The sequence below is a fragment of the Salmo salar genome, chromosome ssa19 (assembly GCF_905237065.1).
Source record: "Salmo salar chromosome ssa19, Ssal_v3.1, whole genome shotgun sequence".
Classification (NCBI taxonomy): Eukaryota; Metazoa; Chordata; class Actinopteri; order Salmoniformes; family Salmonidae; genus Salmo; species Salmo salar.
This window is the reverse complement of record NC_059460.1, coordinates 63,550,637-63,576,470: the sequence shown is the minus strand read 5'-3', so window position 1 is coordinate 63,576,470 and position 25,834 is coordinate 63,550,637. Positions and strand designations below refer to the sequence as shown.

At 41.8% G+C, this 25,834-nt stretch overlaps 2 protein-coding genes across 3 annotated transcripts in view; both read left to right on the top strand.

Moving 5' to 3' along the window:
- rundc3ab (RUN domain containing 3Ab) overlaps positions 1–11,055 on the top strand; it is a 41,223-nt gene extending 30,168 nt beyond the window's left edge. For both annotated transcript variants that reach the window (XM_014158631.2, XM_014158630.2), the window contains 3 exons: positions 8,734–8,847; positions 9,182–9,282; positions 9,546–11,055. In XM_014158631.2, the coding sequence (XP_014014106.1) occupies positions 8,734–8,847; positions 9,182–9,282; positions 9,546–9,688 (358 nt within the window). In that variant the 3' untranslated portion in view covers positions 9,689–11,055. The remainder of the gene's footprint in view (positions 1–8,733; positions 8,848–9,181; positions 9,283–9,545) is intronic.
- Positions 11,056–14,575: 3,520 nt separating this feature from the next.
- Positions 14,576–25,834, top strand: part of fam117ab (family with sequence similarity 117 member Ab) — a 41,329-nt gene continuing 30,070 nt past the window's right edge. Inside the window, exons 1-3 of the mRNA XM_014158633.2 lie at positions 14,576–15,229; positions 18,449–18,594; positions 19,588–19,683. The gene's annotated coding sequence lies outside the window, so the exon portion shown is untranslated. The remainder of the gene's footprint in view (positions 15,230–18,448; positions 18,595–19,587; positions 19,684–25,834) is intronic.

Genomic DNA, 25,834 nt, shown 5'->3' with positions numbered 1-25,834 from the left:
AACACAAATCAAGAAACACAATAGGGAACAGGTGCAACCAATAAGACTATACAAACAGAAAAGGAAAAAGGGATCAGCGGTGGCTAGTAGGCCGGCGACGACGACCACCGAACGCCGCTCGAGCAGGCAGGGGAGCCACCGTCGGTGGGATTCGTGACACTATATACATTTTACGGACACAATCTATTTTACAATAGTTACATTTTGTTTGTTTTAAGTCTTGTCCTTCCTCTACCTTCAACCTCTCCCATCCATTTCTGATGTCCGTCCAGTTTGATTTACAATTGAAGTCGGAAGTTTGCATACACTTAGGTTGAAGTCATTAAAACTCGTGTTCAACCACTCCACAAATTTCTTGTTAACAGACTATAGTTTTGGCAAGTCGGTTAGGACATCTACTTTGTGCATAACCGTCACGACCGTCTTTTAAATAATTTGACCAAGGCACAGCGTGAGTAGAGTTCCACATTTTATTGCTCGTGAAACTTAAAAAAAACAACAAAGAAATAACGATCGTGCAAAACATAGCACACAAAGGCCCTCACACAAAAACAATATTACATTTACATTTTAGCAGACGCTCTTATCCATAGCGACTTACAGTAGTGAATCCACACATTTCATACATTTTTTCGTACTGGTCCCCCGTGGGAATCGAACCCACAACCCTGGCGTTGCAAACACCATGCTCTACCAACTGAGCCACACGGGACCGTATTCCACATCGCAGGTGGGATATCCCACATCGCAGGTGGGAAATCCCAGGTGGGAAAAAGAACACACTAAGTATGATCCCCAATTAGAGGTAACGATTATCAGCTGCCTCTAATTGGGAACCATACACATACACCAACATAGAAATAAACTCACTAGAAATCCCCCTAGTCACACCCTGACATAAAGGGCGTGACAATAACACAAGTAAGTTTTCCAACAATTGTTTACAGACAGATTATTTCACTTACAATTCACTGTATCACAATTCCAGTGGGTCAGAAGTTTACATACACTAAGTTGACTGTGCCTTTAAACAGCTTGGAAAATTTCAGAAAATTATGTAATGGCTTAAGAAGCTTCTGATAGGTTAATTGACATAATTTGAGTCAATTGGAGGTGTGGATGTATTTCAAGGCCAACCTTCAAAATCAGTGCCTCTTTGCTTGACATCATGGGAAAATCAAAAGAAATCAGCCAAGACCTCAGAAAAAAATTGTAGACCTCCACATGTCTTGTTCATCCTTGGGAGCAATTTCCAAATGCCTGAAGGTACCACGTTCATCTGTACAAACAATAGTACGCAAGTATAAACACCATGGGACCACGCAGCCGTCATACCGCTGAGGATGGAGACGCGTTCTGTCTCCTAGAGATGAATGTACTATGGTTGGAAAAGTGCAAATCAATCTCAGAACAACAGCAAAGGACCTTGAAGATGCTGGAGGAAACCGGTACAAAAGTATCTATATCCACAGTACAATGAGTCCTACATCGACATAACCTGAAATGCCGCTCAGCAAGGAAGAAGCCACTGCTCCAAAACCGCCATAAAAAAGCCAGACTACGGTTTGCAACATGGGGACAAAGATCGTGCTTTTTGTAGAAATGTCCTCTGGTCTGATGAAACAAAAATAGAACTGTTTGGCCATAATGACCATCGTTATGTTTGGAGGAAAAAGGGGGAGGCTTGCAAGCCAAAGAACACCATCCCAACCGTGAAGCACAGGGGTGGCAGCATCATGTTGTCTGGGTACTTTGCTGCAGGAGGGACTGGTGCACTTCCCAAAATAGATGGTAACATGAGGTAGGAAAATTATGTGGATATATTGAAGCACCATCTCAAGACATCAGTCAGGAAGTTAAAGCGTGGTCGCAAATGGGTCTTCCAAATGGACAATGACCCCAAGCGTTCTTCCAAAGTTGTGGCAAAATGGCTTAAGGACAACAATGTCAAGGTATTGGAGTGGCCATCACAAAGCCCTGACCTCAATCCTATTGAAAATGTGTGGGCAGAACTGAAAAAGCGTGTGCGAGCAAGGAGGCCTACAAACCTGACTCAGTTACACCAGCTCTGTCAGGAGGAATGGGCCAAAATTCACCCAACTTATTGTGGGAAGCTTGTGGAAGGCTACCCGAAAGGTTTGACCCAAGTTAAACAATTTAAAGGCAATGCTACCAAATACTAATTGAGTGTATGTAAACTTCTGACCCACTGGGAATGTGATGAAAGAAATAAAAGCTGAAATAAATCATTCTCTCAACTATTATTCTGACATTTCACATTCTTAAAATTATGGGACATTCTAGAGAGGTACCTGAGACAGCGTTTTCCACTACCATCAACAACACATCAAATTACGGAATTTCTCAGTTTTTGTAAACATACACAGAAAATGGTTGCCATGTTCTCAGAACATAATATATTAATGTTCTAGAGATGTTTCATGGGAACATTGCAAAAAAATACACATCACAGTTGCAGAGCCAATCAAGGCACGGATTGGTGAACAACTGATCCATTCATATCGCTTTGTCTATTGGCAAAGGATACTTTTAACATACAGTGTTTTCACACTGGATTACATTGTGCATGTTTATAGAGTAATTATTATTCAACATGTCTTCACCTGGGATTTGAACTCACAACCTCCTGGTTCGTGATACTCCAATCTTTCCCGCTATGGTATGACACCATGTCCATGTCAAGTATCGGTTAATATGACTATTCTGATCATTGATTTGATTGATCTATTTCAGCAATTTAAGGGCTTTCTGTATAGTTGTCTAATGTTGGTTGGGCATATTAATCTGTTTTAATGATACTCCTGAATCACCATGATCGATAAAATATATTTTCTTGAGTGTACTTTTAACAGAGCTGAGATTTACTTCAAAGTGCATTCACCCTATTGCTTACACCTATCAAGTTGTTTCATCTACATAAGTGTAAATGCCTAGGGAGGAGGGGTTAGGGTTTCTTCTGGACAGGGCCTAACTCTACTGGCCCAATAAGCACATGCCCATGAGATAACCCTTATTGGGACAGTGTTTAGGTCGTTCCTCATTAGTGCTTGTGGCCTAGGAGGCTGGCCTTCTCGGCAGAGTTCCTCTGTCCAGTGTCTGTGTTCTTTTGCCCATCTTCATCTTTTCTTTTTATTGGCCAGTCTGAGATATGGCTTTTTCTTTGCAACTTTGCCGAGAAGGCCAGCATCCCAGGGTCGCCTCTTCACTGTTGACGTTGAGACTGGTGTTTTGCGGGTACTATTTAATGAAGCTGCCAGTTGAGGACGTCTGTTTCTCAAACTAGATACTCTAATGTACTAGTCATTTTGCTCAGTTGTGCACCGGGGCCTCCCACTCCTCTTTCTATTCTGGTTAGAGACAGTTTGTGCTGTTCTGTGAAGGGAGTAGTACACAGCATTGTACAAAATCTTCAGTTTCTTGGTAATTTCTCGCATGGAATAGCCTTCATTTCTCAGAACAAGAATAGTCTGACGAGTTTCATCAGAGAGGTCTTTGTTTCTGGCCATTTTGAGCCTGTAATGGAACCCACAAATGCTGATGCTCCAGATACTCAACTAGTCTAAAGAAGGCCAGTTTTATTGCTTCTTTAATCAGAACAACAGTTTTCAGCTATGCTAACATAATTGCAAAATGATTTTCTAATGATCAATTAGCCTTTTAAAATTATAAACTTGGATTAGCTAACACAACATGCCATTGGAACACAGGAGTGATGGTTGCTGATAATGGGCCTCTGTACGCCTATATAGATATTCCATAAAATAATCTGCCATTTCCAGCTACAATAGTCATTTACAACATTAACAATGTCTACACTGTATTTCTGATCAATTTGATGTTATTTTAATGGACAAAAAATGTGCTTTTCTTTCAAAAACAAGGACATTTCTAAGTGTCCCCAAACTTTTGAACTGTAGTGTAAACTTCCATAACGGTAGTGTATATACAGTGATAGAGTGGGGATTGGAACCAGGTGCCTCCTGGACGTAGGCCTCCATGGCTTCGGTCTCTGCATGTGAGAGAGGGTAGATGTGCCTCCGCGGGAGGGTAGAACCAGACAGTAGGTCGATAGTGCAGTCCCATGGGCGATGAGGGGGCAGGCACGTGGCACGAGTCTTCAAAAAGGCCACCTATAGGGACGTGGGTGGCCTGGTCCGGAATTTCCACGGAGGTGGCACAGATTGACACAGAGAGACACCTCCCCTGACACTCCCGCGACTAACCCAACAACCTCCTCTCTGTCCACGATATACTGGGGTTATTCAGCTGTAGCCAGGGGAAACCTAAAACTACGGGGTGTGCAGGAGAGTCTAAGATGAGGAAAGTGATGCGTTCATGGTGGTTGTGAGCAACTGTGAGGGAAATGGGAATCGTGGTTTGGCGCACCAGTTCTGTTCCTAGGGGACGGTTGTCTAGGGCAAGGACTGGGATAGAGGGTTGTAAAGGGACTAGAGGAATGCGTATGATAAGGCCACTGACCGGTCTAGGAAATTGCCTGCAACACCTGAGTCCACTAGGGCAGGACTCAGTGGAGGGGGCAGGATAGTCAGGGGGAGGACGGGCTGGATGGACAGAGAGGAGCAAGGCACGTCCACACCTACCTGTGAAGGTGCAGGAGCGCTCCTCGGCCTGTCGCTTCCTTGCCTGGTTCTCCTTCTGGGACAGTTGATCCAGGGGTTGTCTGACTCCCCACAATAGGAGTAAACACCCTGTTGAAACCCCGCGGGGAGCTGGGAAGGTGGTGGTGTAGCCTGCAGTTGGCGTACGGCCCGGGTATCTCATCCATGGCAGTCCCAAGGCGCTCCAGGCACGAGTCGTGGTGGCGGAGCTTCGCTCCTACAGTAGAGAGGTCAGGATGTCCTGCTGCTTCCTGTTTTCTTGGGTCGGTCATTCTGTCACTGGTGTAGAGAGGAGTAGGCAGGAGGCAGTCGCAGGTTTAGAACTACTGAATTTATTTAAGCACCATAGATCAAAGTGGGACGAAACCCAAATGCTGTTGTGCTCAAAATATATCTTCATAAACAAAAGGCACAGGGTGACCTCAAAATGCAAAATATAAAGTACTCATACAGTGATAGAGTGGGGATTGGAACCAGGTGTGACCAATCACAGACGAAGGGGCGTAGACTTCGCCTCCCGAACATCGGGAGGCCTCGATAAAAAAATGTGTGTGCCCGAACACCCAACAAAACCCTTACCGAAGTCCAAAACTAACAAAATGTCGTCATAATATATGCACAAACTCTTCCGAACTGTTTTGTCTGGGAAGCCTGGCCCGCCCTACCGTACCCCCTTGCCTGTACAAATAAAATATTTAAATACAGATAATTTATTTCACAAGACGCGTGCTGACAGAAAGAAGCAATAATCTCAGATAAAGCATCCGAGCGAGTGAAACAGCGCTCCTCTGTCTCATTATGTGTAGACCATGTATCTGATGGTGTTTGGACAACGAGTATGACATCATACTCTTTTTGTCCTGACAGCATCAGATACATGGGCTACATATAGTAAGACAGAGGAGCGCTGTTTCACTTGCTCGAATGCTTTCTCAGGTGAGATAGTTTCAGCAAAGAGGAAAAGGAGAAGTGAGAGGGCTCACTCTCGCCAAAATATGATCAAAATAAGCCCAATGCGTTTCTATGAGCTTAGTATGCAGACCTAAGCTTGCCTTCATGCTTTTGGGACAACGATTCCCATTGTTAGGGTGGAGACATGAGCATCTCATCATTATACTGTATACAGATCTCTGGTTTCAGCCACTTGCGAATTGGAAAGGAAAGTTGGCGGATAAACAGTGCTGGCTTCCTCTAAAGTAAATTGATGTTTTACGAAAATTATATAATTATACCTGTCTAAATAAAATCATTCAATATACTTCACCAGAGAGCATGATTTAGCCCACAGAGGATTATTAGCTTCTTGTAAAAAATTGCTGTGGATTCTTTCAAATCACTTAAGCCTATGCCTATTTGTGAAGCCAGCAATTTGGGCAGCCTAGGTGATTATAGGGTTGCGGCTGTCAGTGAGAAGCATCTAAATGTGTATGAAGACAATGTGTCTTGAGTGCATGCACTCAGCTCTCCAGAATGTGCTCAGATGTCTACAGCCAATCCTTGCGCATTCATTGTTTCATTGTGTGAATTATTTTCCCTTTGAATGGTTATTTTCATGAATTCCCCATTACATATGTCACCAGCAGTAAATGTAGCTTTAATCCCCATCATTTGGTTACATTCATTTCTGTTAATGCATGTATTAATTACAGTCATTTATGATTCTCATTGTCGGGGTGGAAACGTTATTTGCAGAGTTCACAACTTGCTACACTTCTAAGAAACCAGTTTTGGTTTATTTCATAATCATCAATTCCAAGTTTTGTAAAAAAAAAAAAAAAAATGTAATTGACTTTTGTTTGGAGTGCTCCATGTGAGCAATGAGCATGTGTCTGGTTTCTCTGTCCTGATGATACTGAGGGAGCGTGCATACCTGAGCACGCATAGAAGTACTTGGCCTGCTGCGCGCAAATGTAGGAAAGTGCCCCTTTGGAAATATCTGATTTCTGGCCTTTTATAACTCACCATGTCCACCGCTAATAAGCTGAGCTTCGTGGTCATTTTTTCTTCACCTCACACAGTAAGTCAACAAAAGTATATATATATATTTTTTTTACATCCATTGCGAATGATAATAGTTCCTCACAGTATTTTAAAAATCTTTCCAACACTCTCCCGGCCTCGATAATCACCAAGCCAAATATCATGATCTGATGATCCCATATATCCAGTGTAAATGTCGTAAAATACCTGAACACTTCTTTCTCCCTTGCTCAAAAACAGCTGTCTGTTCCGAGCTCACTGGCATGGAAAACTCTGAGGGCCCGGAATAGGCTAGTTGATACAATGTTGCAAGTTCGCGGATTGATTTGATACAATGCTAGCTCAAGTAAAGACAAATAGAGAGGCAGATAGGCTGAGTAGAGAGATTAATGTGGTTAAAAGAACCTGGATTTTTATGAGGATATTCTCTGCTGTTTTTATTTTTTGGCTTTAGGCTTATGTATTTTACTTAGTTGACGATGGAAGTTATACGCTTACTGCTGCATTGGCCTATAGGAAAACATTTTTTTTTAACCGCCAATCGATCAGTGTATCAATGTGTTATATGGCTGGTGCTCTCGAATGAGTTGAATTTAAACTTTTAGATTTTTTCCTTTTTTTTTATTAAGATTTTAATGATTAACCACGTGACATTTCTCAGCCTGAGAAATGAAAACGTTATTATTGAAATTAAACTGTTCTACGAAAATGCGAATATGAAAATCATAACCGGCACAGAGATCGGTAGAAATGGTATTATAAATTGTAAGCTTCCCCAAACTTGAAACTCACACGCCGCCTATGGTCTTTACTGTAACACCCATTCAAAAATGTGTGCAAGCTCAAGCGCATGCACATGCAGAAGGTCCCATGAAAAAAATGTGCCCCCCTATGGAAATCAAATTCCCATCCAACTGATTCTTTATGGCCCCAGCGATGCACCCATCTGATCTAATTAAAATACGTTTCTCAATGACAGATGTTTGTTCTACATGGTATGTGGTGTCGAGTTCAAAAATACTATGGAGTTCTCTTTGAGATGCTCAGCTATATACAGGTGAAGTCGGAAGTTTGCATACACCTTAGCCAAATACATTTAAACTCAGTTTTTCACAATTCCTGACATTTTATCCTAGTAAAAATTCCCAGTTTTAGGTCAGATAGGATCACCACTTTATTTTAAGAATGTGAAATGTCAGAATAATAGTAGAGTGAATGATTTATTTCAGCTTTTATTTATTTCATCACATTCCCAATGGGTGAGAAGTTTACATACACTCAATTAGTATTTTGGTAGCATTGCCTTTAAATTGTTTAACTTGGGTCAAACGTTTCGGGTGCGTGTCAAGTATGTAAGATAAAAACACTATGTTAAAACCCCTGTGTGTGAGTATCCCTTGCCAACAAACAAAAAGAGCCGTGAATCACCAATCAGGCCCTTGATGGGCTTGGCCGTAGTAACCAGGCATGATATGTAATGATTATTTTGGGGGGAAAACATGGGACCATCAGGTGACATCCTGACTGATACACAAGAAATGTTCTTGCAACGGTCCCATGAAACATGTCTCAAACTTTAATATCTTACGTTCTGAGAACATGGCAACCATGTTCTGTGTATGTTTGATGTGACATCAATGGAATATTCTCCTAACCCTCAGAAAACTGGACACAGGAATGTTCTTGCAAAATTCTCATGAAACGTGTCTAGAACATTAATATCTTATATTGTGAGAACATGGCAACCATGTCCTGTGTATGTTTGGTGGGACAGTGATAGAATATTCTACTAACCCTCAGAAAACTGGACACAGGAATGTTCTTGCAACGTTCTCATGAAATGTGCTTGGAACAGTAATATCGTATATCTTGTATATTCTAAAAACATTGTAACATAGATAGAATGTTCCCCTAACTAACAGAAAACTGGACACTCAAACATTAGGGTAACATTACGGGTAACTTTACAAAAATGTTCTTTCTCCCTAGAATTGTTAGCTTGGTATGGCGTACACATATTCACAATGAAGTACAGGGATATCACTGTAAAAGCCTACCATATTGACACAATTTGGATATGCTTTGATTATACTGGGATTCTTGTGTTTTGCAGGACGAGCCTGATTCCGTGTGACTCCAACATTTTGGCCAAAAACCTGTCAATCCCTCTCGTCAACCAATGGCAACAGCCCTACAACAATCATGACGATGGCAAGCTCTTTCGCAGGTGTGACCACATCCTCCCGGCAAAATGCTTGTCTTTGTACTGCATCTATGTAGCAACAGTTTGGTTTAATTAGTTCCTAAATTCATAAAGACGTTATTTTATTCATCAGTCAATTGAAATAAGGAGGAAAAGGTGCAGCCAATTATGTTTGTTTTTTAAATATTTGTCTGCTTGGCCTTGAAACACGACAGAACTTTCAGATTGAAATTAACGATATGAGGTAGGTATGATTGTTTGTCATGTAGAATCGGGGATCGTGTCAGCGCTGCGAGAGAGAGAGGGAGTGTGAGAAAAAGAACGAGAGTATATTTACTATGTCCCCATATGCCTGTAGGAGGAGCTTTCCCAGCACAGAGCTGCTGTCAGTGGTCAGCCTGGACTCCGACTCCCAGAATACTGCAGGGCAGCAGAATGGAGAGGCGTGGTGCACAGCAGGTGCTGTAGTCACACACTCATACACACTACCCGTATTGTTCACAAATAAGGATACATGACGATACACCACACACAGACAGCAACGCATCTATGGACCCATGGACACATGCATGCATAAGATCGCCACACACGCAAGCGTGCAGAAATCATGCACATGTGCACACGCACACCTGTGCTCTCATAAAAATAAAAACACGAACACGCCTACAGCTAACATAACACACATTTCATGTTGGTTTTGACAACATATGTCCTTCCCCTAGATAAAGACTACACCCCTTCCATGATGGTCCTGTGTGGTTCTCTAAACTCCCTGCCCAGCTGCAAGTCCCTGGCAAGCCTTAAGTCCAGCGAGTGCCTGGTCCACATCAGCACAGACAACAGCCCTGCCCTCTCTCCCAGCTAGAGGGCACCAAAGAACGACTGCCATTCACAAACACTGGGGGACACAGCACAACCCAACATGAGAAACCCGGGTCGTGTTCATTAAGCACCAAATGGGTGAAGACAAACTGAAACAGGGAGGGACTACCTGGACTTGTCAAAATATAAACACAAATTTTCCTTTTTTTCTTCTGCTGTCAAAAGGAGGACGATGTTCCCCCTCAATAAACCTTTAAATTCCCTTTATTCCACCCTCATTCCTCAAATTCAATGCTCTCTCATTTCAAAACACTGTCATTCTATAAGACTGTCTCATCTCTGACTGAAAAGCCTGTCTATCACATGCATCTCCAATCGTGTCAAAAAAGAAAACCAACCGGAAGAGCTGCAGTACTGCCCAAACCCTTCAATTCCACTGTCTTTAAATGTCTTTATTCGGCTGAACTGCGGACCACCTGCTATAGATGGGAAATATGGTTGCTTACTTGAAAACATAGCCATTATACAATTACAGATCATAATTTACAATTTACAGCAACTACAAACATGTATCTCTCCCGTTGAACAAAACATTTAACCTCCCTAGAGGGTTGTACTGTAGAATTACAACTATCTGTCTGTGTTCGTCTGTCTCTGTCGTCAGTCTTACAAGTCTGTCGGTAGTAGTATCGGTACTAGTATCTACTTTCTGCCTACTGTGAACTCTTGCAGTGCAGGACTTTGAACTGTCAGGACCACCTTGACACCATTCAGAAGCGTAACCATTTTTTGTTGTTGCCATATTACACCTGACGTGGCATTATTACAAGTCTGTTAGCACAAGCTAACATTGAGGGATGCAAAAGGATTTCTATTATATAATTTCTAAACTTACAGTAGTGGCCACTCTGATTGTGAAGAATAAATTAGCATTGCTTCAAATTACCAAGTAAGTATCAATGAAGCTTTGGGCCCGACTCAGTCAATTCTGTTATCCAGGTTTTCAGGATATAGCGAAAATAAATTGCTCTTGTACTGCACGAATGCACGGAATTTAAGTGTGGGAAACAACAAGAGACATAACTGCATATCAATTCAAGGCTGTGTTGCTGCGCAGGACAGATGTTGCCTTTCACTTATCCTTCTGACCTGGATTGAATTGTTTTGATTGAATTGTCTGTTTGTCTGTGACTGCGTTTTTGTGTGAGTGTAGGACTTACTTGTATGAGTATTGGATGTTGTAATTTTTGGGGGGGTGTATGCTATTTATTTTGTATTATGATGAATTCCTATTATACTTACTCGTTTTATTTAACTTCATGTAGATCGCTATCTCATCCCAGGTGTTGGGAGTTTGGATATATGTCATTTAAAGCAGCAATAAAACAACCTTTTTTTTGTTAAACATTACATTGCTTGTGTTGTTGCTAAAGTAGGGATAATTATGGTACAGTGCCTTCAGAAAGTATTCACACCTCTTGACGTTTTCCACAATTTGCTTAACAAGTCACATAGTAAGTTGCATGGACTCACTCTGAGTGAAATAATAGTCTTTAACATGATTTTTGAATGACTACCTCATCTTTGTACCCCACATTTATCAATTATCTGTAAGGTCCCTCAGTCGAGCAGTGAATTTCAAACACAGATTCAACCAAAGACCAGGGAGGTTTTCCAATGCCTCCCAAATAAAGGTACCTATTGGTAGATGGGTGTAAAACTAAATAAAAGCAGACATTGAATATCCCTTTGAGCATGGTGAAGTTAATAATTACACTTTTGATGGTGTACCAATACACACAGTCACTACAAAGATACAGGTGTCCTTCCTAACTCAGTTGCTGGAGAGGAAAGAAACCCCTCAGGGATTTCACCATGAGGCCAATGGTAACTTTAAAATAGTTACAGAGTTTAATGGCTGTGATAGGAGAAAACTGAGGATGGATAAACAACATTGTAGTTACTCCACAATACTAACCTCAATTACAGAGTGAAAAGAAGGAAGCCTGTACAGAATACAAATATTTAAAAACATGCATCCTGTTTGCAATAATGCACTAAAGTAAAACTGCAAAAAAAATGGAAAGGAAATAACTTCATGTCCTGAATACAACGTGTTATGTTTGTGGCAAATACAACACAACATATCACAGAGTACCACTCTTTCAAGCATGATGGTGGCTGCATCATGCTATGGTTATGCTTGTCATTGGCAAGGACTAAGGAGTTTTTTAAAATTAAAATAAACACAATAGAGCTAAGCACAGGCAAAATCCTACAGGATAACCTGGTGCAGTCTGCTTTCCAACAGACACTTGGAGACAAATTCACCTTTGAGCAGGACAATAACCTAAAACACAAGGCCAAATATGCACTGGAGTTTCTGAACAAGATAACATTGAATGTTTCTGAGTGGCCTAGTTACAGTTTTGACTTAAATAGCCTTGAAAATCTGTCAAGACTTGAAAATGGCTTTCTAGCAATGATCAACAACCAACTTGACAGAGCTTGAAGAATTTTAAAAAGAATAATGTTAAAATATTGTACAATTCAGGTGTGCATAACTCTTACATGCTGATCAGACGGCGCAGGTGACATCGCACACATGTTGATTTTGTCCCCCCACACCAGCCGCAATCAGGACACTCAGGTTGAAGTATCAACGTCTGAACCAACTATATTAATTTGGGGACAGGTAAAAAAGCATTAAACATTTAGAGCAATTTATCTAGCTAGCTTGCTGTTGCTAGCTAATTTGTCCTGGGATATAAACATTAGGTTATTATTTTACCTGAAATGCACAAGGTCCTCTATGCTGACAATTAATCCACAGATAAAATGGTGAACCGTATTTGTTTCTAGTAATCTCTCCTCTTTCAGGCTTCTTCTTTGGACTTTATATGGCGGTTGGCAACCAACTTTAAGGTGCATCACCACAACCAACTGGAATGGAGTGTGAGCTTAAGTGCAACGATTGAATAACATGTATATATACTTTTATTTTGCAACGGTATGGTCACGGTATGGTCAGCATGTTAGAGACTTACCCAGAAAGACTCACAGCTGTAATCGCTGCCAAAGGTGATTTTAACATTTATTGACTCGGGTGTGAATACTTATTTATTTAAATGTGATATTTCTGTATTCTTTTTTTTAATACATTTGGAAAAACATTTAAAACCACGTTTTCACTATGTCATTATGGGTTGTGTGTAGTTGGGTGAGAAAAACATATTTAATACATTTTGAATTCAGGCTGTAACACAGCAAAATGTGGAATAAGTCAAGGGGTATGAGTACCTTTTGAAGGTACTATATGTTGACTTATTGCATTTGCTATGTCACAATATAATGTTATCTCTACTGTAGTGCACGACCCATATCCATTCTTCTTGAATGATATGTGTCTTTGTGTCATGTAGGTTCATATATGGGTTCTAGTTCTGAAAGACGTGCCAGTTTTTACGAGCCTGATTTAAAAGTTATCTCGCATTGTTTTCAGTGCATTTTCTTATTTGACCTGAATGGAAGTACAACATGCTATGATGAGACAGTGCTCTGTTATGTTTCCGCCATTCGCCATTAAATTCTAAATTAGACCCTTAAGATCTAAGAGAACCACTACCGTTGTGTACTTCACCAAACCTACCAGATCTTCCCCTTTTTGTAGTCTTCCTCCTTTTGTATTCTAACTTTTAGTAAACCAACACCCCTCCCCTTTAAAAAAGGAACCAGCCGAACAAAGACTGGGGTCAGAGGATAGAGTCATTCATTAATTAGCACAGTCAAACAGACATAGAGGTCTGTTTGACTACCGCAAACAACTGCTGTAGGTCTCTCGTGGAAGATGGTAATAGATGATGTTGAGGAGTGAGGACACATTCCTGGTTGACATACTGTCCTATTTGTTCCCTAGGTATAACCCAATGATGTATTCACACACACACACACGCACGCACTCGCACACACATCTATGGTATGACCCCATGTGGGCTATGCTATAGGTCATGGAAAGTTTGTGAAGGGTAAGTGATTTTCTGTCGTGACGCTTTTTGACTTGTGAGGGCAGCAACACAAGACATACAGTATGTACACTGTGTGCGTGGACATGAGGTAGTGAGTGTGACCCTTTGTGATAATGCTGCTCATTCACTCCCTCCCATTTCAGGGAGGCCGATGCAATGGCCTGTTATCTCTGGTGTAGGTTGAAGTTCCACTTGAATTGCTGATCTAGGGTCAGTTTTGCTTTGTACCTACCAGTGGGTAACCTTTTAATATAGGTTGGTTAAAGCTGATCTAGAATTTGTGGTTAAAGGCTACTACTTCTGGTTTGAGTGTTATCTCTATCCCCTCTCCAGTCACAGCATTGACACTCCCTCTCTCACAGCTCAGGGACAGTTATCTATCACAACGCACACTGTCACACACCACCCATGTTCCACAATCGCCCCTCTGCGGAGATACACCTCGTTGTCCACCCTCAGACACACACACACACTAACACACTGATTACATAAGAGTGAGCCGTTATTAGAATGAATGAAGATGTGCTTATGCATTGAATTCATTCATTAATAATGGATGTATAGATGAATGTCATTTGAAGACTGCACATTGTGCACAACAAATATTATTCCAGGATTTCAGGTTAAAAGTAATTGTAAACAACAATATTGAAATGCAACATTTTATATGCTTGAATAGCCTAGGCTATGTGATAGGATTTTGAATCCGTGTCCAGTTTGATTATCCCAGTATTGAAACAAAAACAAGAGGACGTTCAAATCAATATGACAAATTAATTGGGCAGTGACATGTTTTTTTTCTGTCACAGTGATAGATTGGTAGTGAGTTGCTCAGTGGACTTATGGTAATACATTTCACCAGCCAACCAAATCTCAGATTCAAAACTGGACCCACCCCGCATAATTACATCCACACGAGCGTGAAAGTTCTTTGAGTTGGCGTGAATCAACAACGCAAGAAACTCTACCGTGACCACCTCAACTTAGTTGGTGATCAAAATTAAGTTCCATTGCGAGTAATGGTGATGATATATCGTTTACTAAGAAGACTAACGATATGTAGTTTATTCACTTACTGAGGTTGGACTGCTTCCTTCTTTGACAAAAGTGCTGAAATTGCTCATTATCGTCACAAAGGAACTCTGCTGGCTGGCTAGCTAGCTAATTCGCACGAGCGAGAGAGCAAAGACGATCCATTTAACTATTTCTTAGGCATAGCCCAGTTAGAACACTCTTTTAGCTAGCTACCCATTAAAAACATGTACTGACTTGATTAGTTATCAACGTGAAGTAGTTAAGATCTCAGAGGGAACAGGTAGCCGCTGTTTTAGCTTGAGTGAGACCTCCCCAGTCAAGTTGTAGAAGTTGGCTATTCTAGCGTTTACCAGAAATTCAACGAGCTAACTAAACCTCGAGTTGCAGCCGTCTTGGGAAGATGTCTTGCCGAAGCGGAGTCAGCCAGACCCGGGGAGACACTTCTGGTCCACAGCCCTTGAGAGCAACAGTCCCATTCCAGCTGCACAGCAAAGCACAGACCAGCTTGAAAAATGGCAAGTCAGGTATGGTAAACACAGACAGTACAGATATAGCTAGCTAAGGTTACCTACATGTTTGGATTTTCATTGAGTTTCTCATTCAACATAAACCCAAACAAACAGTTTGAGCGTGGGTGAGAAAATAAGGTCTTGCAATTATACTGTTAATTGTTCATTTATGCTAACTGCTTTCAAAAGTTATGCTTTCATCTGATAACAACCAGTAAAATGTACAACAGAACAATTTAATAATTGCCTGACAAAGGAAATGGTTGAAACAATGTTACACCCATTCAACCATCCAATGCTGAGTAAGGTCACTTGAACAAAAACAGACAAAATGGCTGTAATATACAGCAATTTCTGTAATATTACTCTAGGCTACATAACTTAGATTGTATGACTTCATTTGAAACTGTCGTATAGCAGTGGTAGTAATACAGCTGTACTGTTGGAACCTTCCGGCAAAAGTTACTAGTTAAAACAGGTTGAACACCTTTCTGGGCTTTATGAAGTATCAGTCTCCCCATCACCAAATACAACTAAAAGAAGTGTAATGGGGTTCTACACTAGCTTTTTCCACTGGTGGCACCAGCACATGATTTGGTCCACACACTTGTTTTAACAAAAAAAAGAAGATAATTGACCTAGTTTGAGTCCTATAATGTGCCTGCATTCCGTACAGAACCAGGCTAATAATGACTATTCATCTTTTAAATTACTATGCCCTTGTTCTTACATTGATTTGGATAGATTTACTGTAACAGCAAAGAAAAGAGACTGCTCAAATAAAGTGCAACATGTATTTATTGCAGATGTCGAAGGTTGTTCTTTTCTGCGAAATCCTCTAGAGAGCAGAATTTCAAAAACTATTTTGTTGTTTTTCAATGTCAACAACAATGTGTAAAACCACATCGGGTGACCATTTTATGAGGTCTGGGAAAAATCTGAGAAATGTCTTATTTGTTTGTTGTGTGTTACCGTTTAATTCAGGTGCACACCAGCCAGACAGTTGTTTGACAAGCAGTGTTTCTGTAGCGCACTTTGTAGTTAACTTTTTAATTGCTTTTCCATCTACCCGAAAACGGTTAGGCTATCAATAGCATCGTTAATGGCTAAGCAAAGTAGTGGACATATAGGTCCTATGCTCTCTGCACATGCAATTGAAAGATACTGGCCCCAAAATATTTAATTTCTTGCCCGGTCAAGATCTGACTGGAAAGTGAATGATGCGTGCATCATTTCAATAGCAGGTGATTTTATTTATACAGAGTTCATAAACATTGGCAAGTGAAATTCAAGGAATTTCAAACACGTTTTCAAGCACTTAATTTTAATTGTACATTTTATATCTAATTGTTTTAGCCTATAGGGAAAAGAAATCCACTCAAAATGTATGCAAAATGGTATGCATTACCGCTTTTAAGAATATATATATGGGCTCCCAAGTGGCGCAGAGGTCTAAGGCACTGCATCTCAGTGCTAGAGGTGTCACTACAGACCTTGGTTCGATTCCAGGCTGTATCACAACTGGCCGTGATTGGAAGTCCCATAGGGTGGCGCCCAATTGTCCCAGCGTCGTTAGGGTTTGGCCGGGGTAGGCCGTCATTGTAAATAAGAATTTGTTCTTAACGGACTTGCCTAGTTAAATAAATATTAAATATATATTCTTTATAGGCCTACCCAATGGCATTATGCATTGACATTCACATTATTTTTTACATTCTAAAATTTGTCAGAATAATGTGGGCATTGTCTGATTTAAATAGACGGCATGCTCCTGAAAGATACATTTAAAGAAAAAAAACACCTTAAAGTTGTATCTCAAATAGACAGTTTAAAAATGGCTTGCTATTTCCTCATAGAACATGATGAGCTGGCCAATCAGCGGTCATGCATGAATATTTTTATTGACCAGTATACGCCCACATCATTCTGTTGTTGGGGTATGCCCATCCATTCCAACACAGAAAAGCAGCTTTTTAACATGCTTAATAATGACAATGTTTTGGAAGGAAAACTGTTTCACTCATGCTGCATGACTAAAAGTATGTTGACACCTGCTCATCGAACATCTTATTCGAAAATCATGGGCATTAATATAATAATTAATAATACTAGATGTTGGAACATTGCTGCGGGGACTTGCTTCCATTCAGCCATGAGCATTAGTGAAGTCGGGCACTGATGTTGGGCGATTAGGCTTGGCTCGCAGTCGGCGTTCCAATTCATCCCAAAGGTGTTTGATGGGGTTGAGGTCAGAGCTCTGTGCATGCCAGTCAAGTTCTTCCACACCGATCTCGACAAACTATTTCTTTATGGACCTCGCTTTGTGCAATGGGGCATTGTCATGCTGAAACAGGGAAGGGCCTTCCCCAAACTGTTGCCACAAAATTGGAAGCACTGAATCGTCTAGAATGTCATTGTATGCTGTAGCGTTAGGATTTCCCTACACTGGAACGAAGGGGCCGAGCCTGAAAAACAGCCCCAGACCATTGTTTCTACTCCACCAAACTTTACACTTGGCATTATGCATTGGGGCCGGTAGCGTTTTTCTGGCATCCGCCAAACCCAGATTCGTCCATCGGTCTGCCAGATGGTGAAGTGTGATTTCACTCCAGAGAACGTGTTTCCACTGCTCCAGAGTCCAATGGCGGCGAGCTTTACACCACTCTAGCTGACGTTTGGCATTGCGCATGGTGATGTTAGGCTTGTGTGTTGCTGCTCCCGCCGAACTGTTCTTGCAATTGGCATTGAGGAGTGTTTCTGTCAGTTATAATGCCCTTTTGTGGGGAAAAACGCATTCTGATTGGCTGGGCCCGGCTCCCCAGTGGTTGGGCACTGGCTGCTAAGTGGGTGGGCCTATGCCCTCCAAGGCCCACCAATGGCTACACACCTGCCTAGTCGTGAAATCCATAGATTTGGGCCCAATTAATTTATTTCATTTCAATGGACTGATCTCCTTATGTGAACTGTAACTCAGTAAAATCTCAGAAATTGTTGCATGTTCCGTGTTTATATTTTTCTTCAGTATAATTATAGGTCATATTTAATTGAAATCTGGACACACTGGGCAGTTGCTGTAATGTTACAGTATTATCGAACACCACCAACAGTGCATGTTGCCTAGGTAAAATCTTATTTCAGCAGCTGCAAAATGAAAGACATGATTTCTAGACTTGACATTATACATGTTTTCCCAACTATGCATGTTAAAATAACCCCTCCTTTCATTGTTATCAGAGAAGAAGACCAAAGTGCGACAGGTGACCCCTGGGATGCGGCGAACACTTTCTCTGGATGCCATTGTGGGCCCCTACCTACAGGGCCACTGGCCCAAAGAGCCCGAGGGCCAGGCAGGCCTCTGCAGGAAGAACCAATCAACCCAGGTGACTACCTCCCATTGAATCCTCTGACAATATCCGTTTGTTATATTTCCTCCATTTTATGTATCTGAATGGGGAAAGTCACAGAAAGTTTTTGATTTAAGCCCAGGGATGGTAGTTATAGATGTTCTGCTAGTTAGGCTTTGTTAGGAACATTAAGCTATATGTATGTAGAATAAAAACAGACACAATTATCTACAATAGGCTATGCCTACATCATTTGACTTGTGTTTTGAGGTTAATAATAGCCAGCACAATTGACTGTAAATTACCTGTAAAAGTATTTGTCTAGGCTTTGGAGAGGTTGCATTTAGGGCTGGGCTTGTAGCAGAGGATTGAGAGTGAGCGAAAAGGCAAGTACTGAGAGACAGAAAAATGAGTGTTAGGTGGTGATTCTGCTCTCTAAAGGAGTGAGAACCACAGTCGTGTGAACATGTCTGGAGTCAGCTGACAGGGCCTTTTTTTTGTCGCGCAGCAGGCTGCACCCATCCTATCTGTGTGCTTGCGCTCTGCAGGGACTCGCCACTAGCCCACATCCTCTCCCTCTTTCTCCATCTCTCTGAGGCTTGAGAGGCAGCAAGCAGATTAGGTGTGTGTAGGGGTATGGTGTGAGTCTCTTACCTCAAGCCCTTATGCTCTGCTTTCTCTCTGTGCAAAGATTTGTGTTCTCATCACAGTATGCATGATGTAATGTCACTTAAGCATAAAGCACATCTGGTAATAGACGATGGACATGACACAATGTGTCTTACATGTCCCCTCGTTTGTCCTAGTCAAAAGGTCAATGTTGCATGTTATTAGACATTATTCAAGGCCCTAAACATTTAAAAAAAATTTAAGAAACACAATTGAAGACACCAATGCAGTTATGCATTTTTAACTTGCATTAGGCATGGATAAAATGTTTTTGATTCCATGTGCTGAACCCCTCATGACATGGAATAACGTGTGACTTAGGAAGATGATAATGATGACACTGTGCTCTTCCTCCTCCAGACGCCTGACTCGTGGTCAGACGAGGCTTCAAACAGGAAAGGCAGCGAAGGACACAAACGCTCTGCATCGTGGGGCAGTGCTGAGCACCTACAGGAGGCATGTACTGCACTGACACCCACTCACATCGCATGAAATCACAAGTGTTTGTGTGAGAACAGGAGTTGAAAGCTTTTGGGTCTCAAAAAGACAGATGTAGGGTTGCAAAACTCCTGGTAATTTACCAAAGTTAGCATATTGTTTGGACATTTTGGTAATTATGGAAACTTTGGTAATTTATATTTGAATAATAAAACAAAATATATTAAGGATGTAACGATTCACCGATGCGCATTAGTCCCCGATTTTAAATGTTTAAGATACAAGTGCATGGGTCCGTGGACCCCAAACCGTTCCATGTAGCATGTATTGGTCAGAAAATGGATTCAAATGTTACAAATCACCGGTTCGTATTTCTCTTGGGCTCTTATTACATTCTTTCTACCTTCTGAAAATACCTAATCTTTTGTGACAACTGATGTGTCAAACTGCATGTAACTGTGTTGACAGTCATTGATCTACAAGTAATTTTGCATGCCCCACAACCCCAGGCAATAAATGCCCAAATGGCTTATGTGTTATTAGGCTTTATTAGTTGTGACAACCTATGTAATTTGCTAGGTTATTGTTAGGTTATTGTTATCAATGTGCTGTTGAAATTGTGTTTTGCTGGTATTAAAGTAGCTACCGGAGAGACAACTTTCATCTGGTTATACCTGCTTAACCTCTTGGGTAGGGGGCAGTATTTTGACGTCCGGATGAAAAGTGTGCCCGTAGTAAACTGCCTGGTACTCAGGCCAGGAAGGTAGGATATGCATATTATTAGTAGATTTGGATAGAAAACACTCTGAAGTTGCTAAAACTGTTTGAATGATGTCTGCGAGTACAACAGAACTATGGCAGGCAAAAACCTGAGAAAAAATCCAACCAGGAAGTGTGGAAATCTGAGGTTTGTAGTTTTTCAAGTGATTGCCTATCCAATACAGTGTCTATGGGGTCATTTTGCACTTCCTAAGGCTTCCACTAGATGTCAACAGTCTTAAGAACGTTGTTTCATGCTTCTACTGTGAATGGGGGGAGAATAAGAGCATATGGAGTCAGATGACTGAGAAAATGACATGAGCTCAATCGCGCGCACTCCCGTGAGAGTTAGGTGTGTTCCTTTTCATTTCTGAAGACAAAGGAATTGTCCGGTTCGAATATTATGGAAGATTTATGATAAAAACGTGCTAAAGATTGATTCTATACATCGTTTCACATGTTTCTACGAACTGTAATATTACTTTTTTGACTTTTCGTCTGAACTTACTGCACGAGCACAGTGCATTTGGATTACTCGACTGAACGCGCGAACAAAATGGAGGTATTTGGACATAAAGATGAACTTTATCGAACAAAACAAACATTTATTGTGGAACTGGGATTCCTGGGAGTGCATTCCGATGAAGATCATCAAAGGTAAGTGAATATTTATAATGTTATTTGTGACTTCTGTTGACTCCAAAATGGCGGGTATCTGTATGGCTTGTTTTGATGTCTGAGCGCTGTACTCAGATTATTGCAAAGTTTGCTTTCGCCGTAAAGCTTTTTTGAAATCTGACACAGCAGTTGCATTAAGGAGAAGTGTATCTATAATTCTTTGAATAACAGTTTTATATTTTATCAATGTTTATGATGAGTATTTCTGTAAATTGATGTGCTCATTCACCGGAAGTTTTGGGAGGCAAAACATTTCTGAACATTACACGCCAATGTAAAATTTAGTTTTTGGATATAAATATGAACTTTATCGAGCAAAACATACATGTATTGTGTAACATGAAGTCCTATGAGTGCCATCTGATGAAGATCATCAAAGTTTAGTGATTCATTTTAGCTGTATTTCTGGTTTTTGTGACACCTCTCCTTGCTTGGAAAATGGCTGTGTGGTTTTTCTTGTCTAGGCGCTGTCCTAACATAATCTAATGTTAAGCTTTCGCTGTAAAGAGTTTTTGAAATCGGACACTGTGGTTGGATTAACGAGAAGTGTATCTTTAAAATGGGATATAATAGTTGTATGTTTGAGAAATTTTAATTATGAGATTTTTGTTTTGAATTTGGCGCCCTGCTATTTCACTGGCTGTTGGCGAGTGTGTCCCGCAGGGATTTCACTGGCTGCTAGCGTCCCACATACCCCAGAGAGGTTAACAGGGCTTACAATACATTTTATTTGATTGTTCAGGTTCTCCATCAGCAATAGTTTTGGTAGTTTTGCTTCAAACAATCATTGTATATGGTCATTTTTAGATATACAGGTTAAAGTTTCAACATTTTATAGACAGCAGTCCCTTTTGAGAGGCGCTCTGCATGGCCAAAGCGAGAGGAGCAGACAATATCACTCTGTAAAAACTTCCAAGTGTTCAGAACCAGTTGATTTGCGATAAGGGGGTGAAATCCAAAGTTGTGCTATATATTCATTGCCTACAGTGCATTAGGAAAGTATTCAGATCCTTTCCCTTTTTCAAAACATTTTTACGTTACAGCCTTATTGTAAAATGGTTTAAAACATTTTCCTCATCAATCTACACACAATACCCCATAATTCAAAGCAAAAATAGGTTTTTATAAATGTTTGCAAATTTATAAAATAAAAACTGATACCTTATTTACATATTTACTCAGACCCTTTGCTATGAGACTCAATTCAGCTCAGGTGCATCCTGTTTCCACTAACCATCCTTGATTGGAGTCCACCTGTGGTAAATTACATTTATTGGACATGATTTGGAAAGGCGCACACCTGTCTATATAAGGTCCCACAGTTGACAGTGCATGTCAGAGCAAAAACCAAGCCATGAGGTCAAGGAATTGTCTGTAGAGCTCCGTGACATGATTGTGTCGAGGTACAGATCTGGGGAAGGGTAACAACACATTTCTGCAGCATTGAAGGTCCCCAAGAACACAGTGACCTCCATCATTCTTCAATGGAAGAAGTTTGGAACCACTAAGACTCTTCCTAGACCTGGCCAAACTGAGCAATCGGGGGAGAAGTGCCTTTGTAAGGGAGGTGACCAAGAACCCGATGGTCACTCTGACAGAGCTCCAGAGTTTCTTTGTGGAGATGGGAGAACCTTCCAGAAGGACAACCATCTCTGCAGCACTCCACCAATCAGGCCTTTATAGTAGAGTGGCTAGACGGAAGCCCCTCCTCAGTAAAAGGCACATGACAGCCTGCTATGAGTTTGCCAAAAGGCACCTAAAGTACTCAAACCATGAGAAACAAGATTCTCTAGTCTGATGAAACCAAGATTGAACTCTTTGGCCTGAACACCAAGCATCACGTCTGGAGGAAACCTGTCACCATCCCTACGTTGGAGCATGGTGGTGGTGGTGGTGGCAGCATCATGTTGTGGGGATTTATTTCAGGGACTGGGAGACCAGCCATGATCGAGGGAAAGATTAATGGAGCAAAGTACAGAGATCCTTGATGAAAACCTGCTCCAGAGCGTTCAGGACCTCAGACCGGGTCAAAGGTTCACCTTCCAACAGGACAACGACCCTAAGCACACAGCCAAGACAATGCAGGAGTGGCTTCGGGACAAGTCTCTGAATGTCCTTCAGTGGTCCAGCCAGAGCCTGGACTTGAACCCAATCGAACATCTCTGGAGATACCTGAAAATGGCTGTGCTGCGATGTTCCCCATCGAACCTGACAGAGCTTGAAAGGCTCTGTAGAGAAGAATGGGAGAAACTCCACAAATACAGGTATGTCAAGCTTGTAGCGTTAAGACTTGAGGCTGTAATCGCTGCCAAAGGCGCTTCAACAATTGTGGGCGGCAGGTAGCCTAGTGGCTAGAGCGTTGGTGCATCCCCGAGCTGACAAGGTAAAAAATCTGTCGTACTGCCGGCCATCATTGTAAATAAGAATTTGTTTAACTGGCTTGCCTAGTAAAATAAAGGTTAAAAAAGAATGTACTGAGTAAAGGGTGTGAATACTTATGTAACTGTAATATTTCATGTTCTTTATTTTGAATACATTTGCAAGAATGTCTAAATCTGTTTTTTGCTTTGTCGTTGTGGGGCATTGTGTGTAGATTGAGAGAACCTAACATGGATTTAAGGCTGTAAGGTAACAAAATATGGAAAAAGTCAAGGGGTCTGAATAATTTCCGAATACACTATGTCATACCTGATTTAAAAAATATATATATATAATACATTTGAGACAATCTAGTGTGTGTGATGGTGATTTCAGTGGGGGGGGACCAAGAACACAAGTCCCCAAGTCCAGAACAGACTCTGGGAAACTACATGGAACTCTATTCCACATCAAGTTACTCGTGCACGCAGTAAAATCAGATTTAAAAAGAAAAAACTACAACTTGTGCAACAACGCGGACTGTGAAGAGTCATACACACGCTAGCGAACACGCACTCTACACACGTCAGTAAAGGCTCCAACAGCGAGTTGCAGTAATCCAGACGGGAGATGACAAGTGCCTGGATTAGGACCTGCGCCGCTTCCTGTGTGAGGCAGGGTCGTACTCTGTGAATGTTGTAGAGCATGAACCTACAGGATCGGGTCACCGCCATGATGTTAGCGGAGAACGACAGGGTGTTGTCCAGGGTCACGCCAAGGCTCTTAGCACTCTGGGAGGAGGACACAATGGAATTGTCAACCGTGATGGCGAGATCATGGAACGGGCAGTCCTTCCCCGGGAGGAAGAGCAGCTCCGTCTTGCCGAGGTTCAGTTTGAGGTGGTGATCCGTCATCCACACTATGTCTGCCAGACATGCAGAGATACAATTCGTCACCTGGTTATCAGAAGGGGGAAAGGAGAAGATTCATTGTGTGTCGTCTGCGTAGCAATGATAGGAGAAACCATGTGAGGATACGACAGCGCCAAGTGACTTGGTGTATAGCGAGAGTAGGCGAGGGCCTAGAATTGAGCCCTGGGGGACACCAGTGGTGAGAGCACGTGGTGCGGAGATGGATTCTCGCCACGCCACCTGGTAGGAGCGACCTATCAGGTAGGACGCAATCCAAGAGTGAGCCGCGCCGGAGATGCCCAACTCGGAGGGTGGAGAGGAGGATCTGATGGTTCACAGTATCAAAGGCAGCAGATAGGTCTAGAAGGATGAGAGCAGAGGGGAGAGGGTTAGCTTTAGCAGTGCGGAGAGCCTCCGTGACACAGAGAAGAGCAGTCTCAGTTGAATGACCAGTCTTGAAACCTGACTGATTTGGATCAAGAAGGTCATTCTGAGAGAGAGCGCAAGAGAGCTGGCCAAGGACGGCACACTCAAGAGTTTTGGAGAGAAAAGAATGAAGGGATACTGGTCTGTAGTTGTTGACATCGGAGGGATCGAGTGTAGGTTTTTTTGAGAAGGGGTCCAACTCTCGCTCTCTTGAAGACAGAAGGGACGTAGCCAGCGGTCAAGGATGAGTTGATGAGCGAGGTGAGGTAAGGGAGAAGGTCTCCGGAAATGGTCTGGAGAAGAGAGGAGGGGATAGGGTCAAGCGGGCAGGTTGTTGGGTGGCCGGCCGTCACAAGTCGCAAGATTTCATCTGGAGAGAGAGAGGGGAGAAAGAGGTCAAAGCATAGGGTAGGGCAATGTGAGCAGGACCAGCGGTCTTGTTTGACTTAACAAACGAGGATCGGATGTCGTCAACCTTCTTTTCAAAATGGTTAACAAAGTCATCCGCAGAGGGGGAGGAGGGGGCGGGGGGGAGGAGGATTCAGGAGGGATGAGAAGGTGGCAAAGAGCTTCCTAGGGTTAGAGGCAGATGCTTGGAATTTAGAGTTGTAGAAAATGGCTTTAGCAGCAGAAACAGAGGAAGAAAATGTGGAGAGGAGGGAGTGAAAAGATGCCAGGCTATATCAGCCAATAGGGTTGACGTATACTGAATAAACGCAACACGTACAGTGTTGGTCCCATGTTTCATGAGCTGAAATAAAAGATCTCATAAATGTTCCGTAAGCACAAAAAGCTTATTTCTCTCAAATGTTGTGCACAAATTTGTTTACATCCCTGTTAGTGAGCATTTCTCCTTTGCAAAGAAAATCCATCCAACTGACGGTGTGGCATATTAAAAAGCTGATTAAACAGCATGATCATTACACAGGTTCACCTTGTGCTGGGGGCGATAAAAGGCCACCAAAAAATGTTTTTGTCATGCATCACAATGTCACAGATGTCTAGTTTTGAGGGAGTGTGCAATTGGCATGCTGACT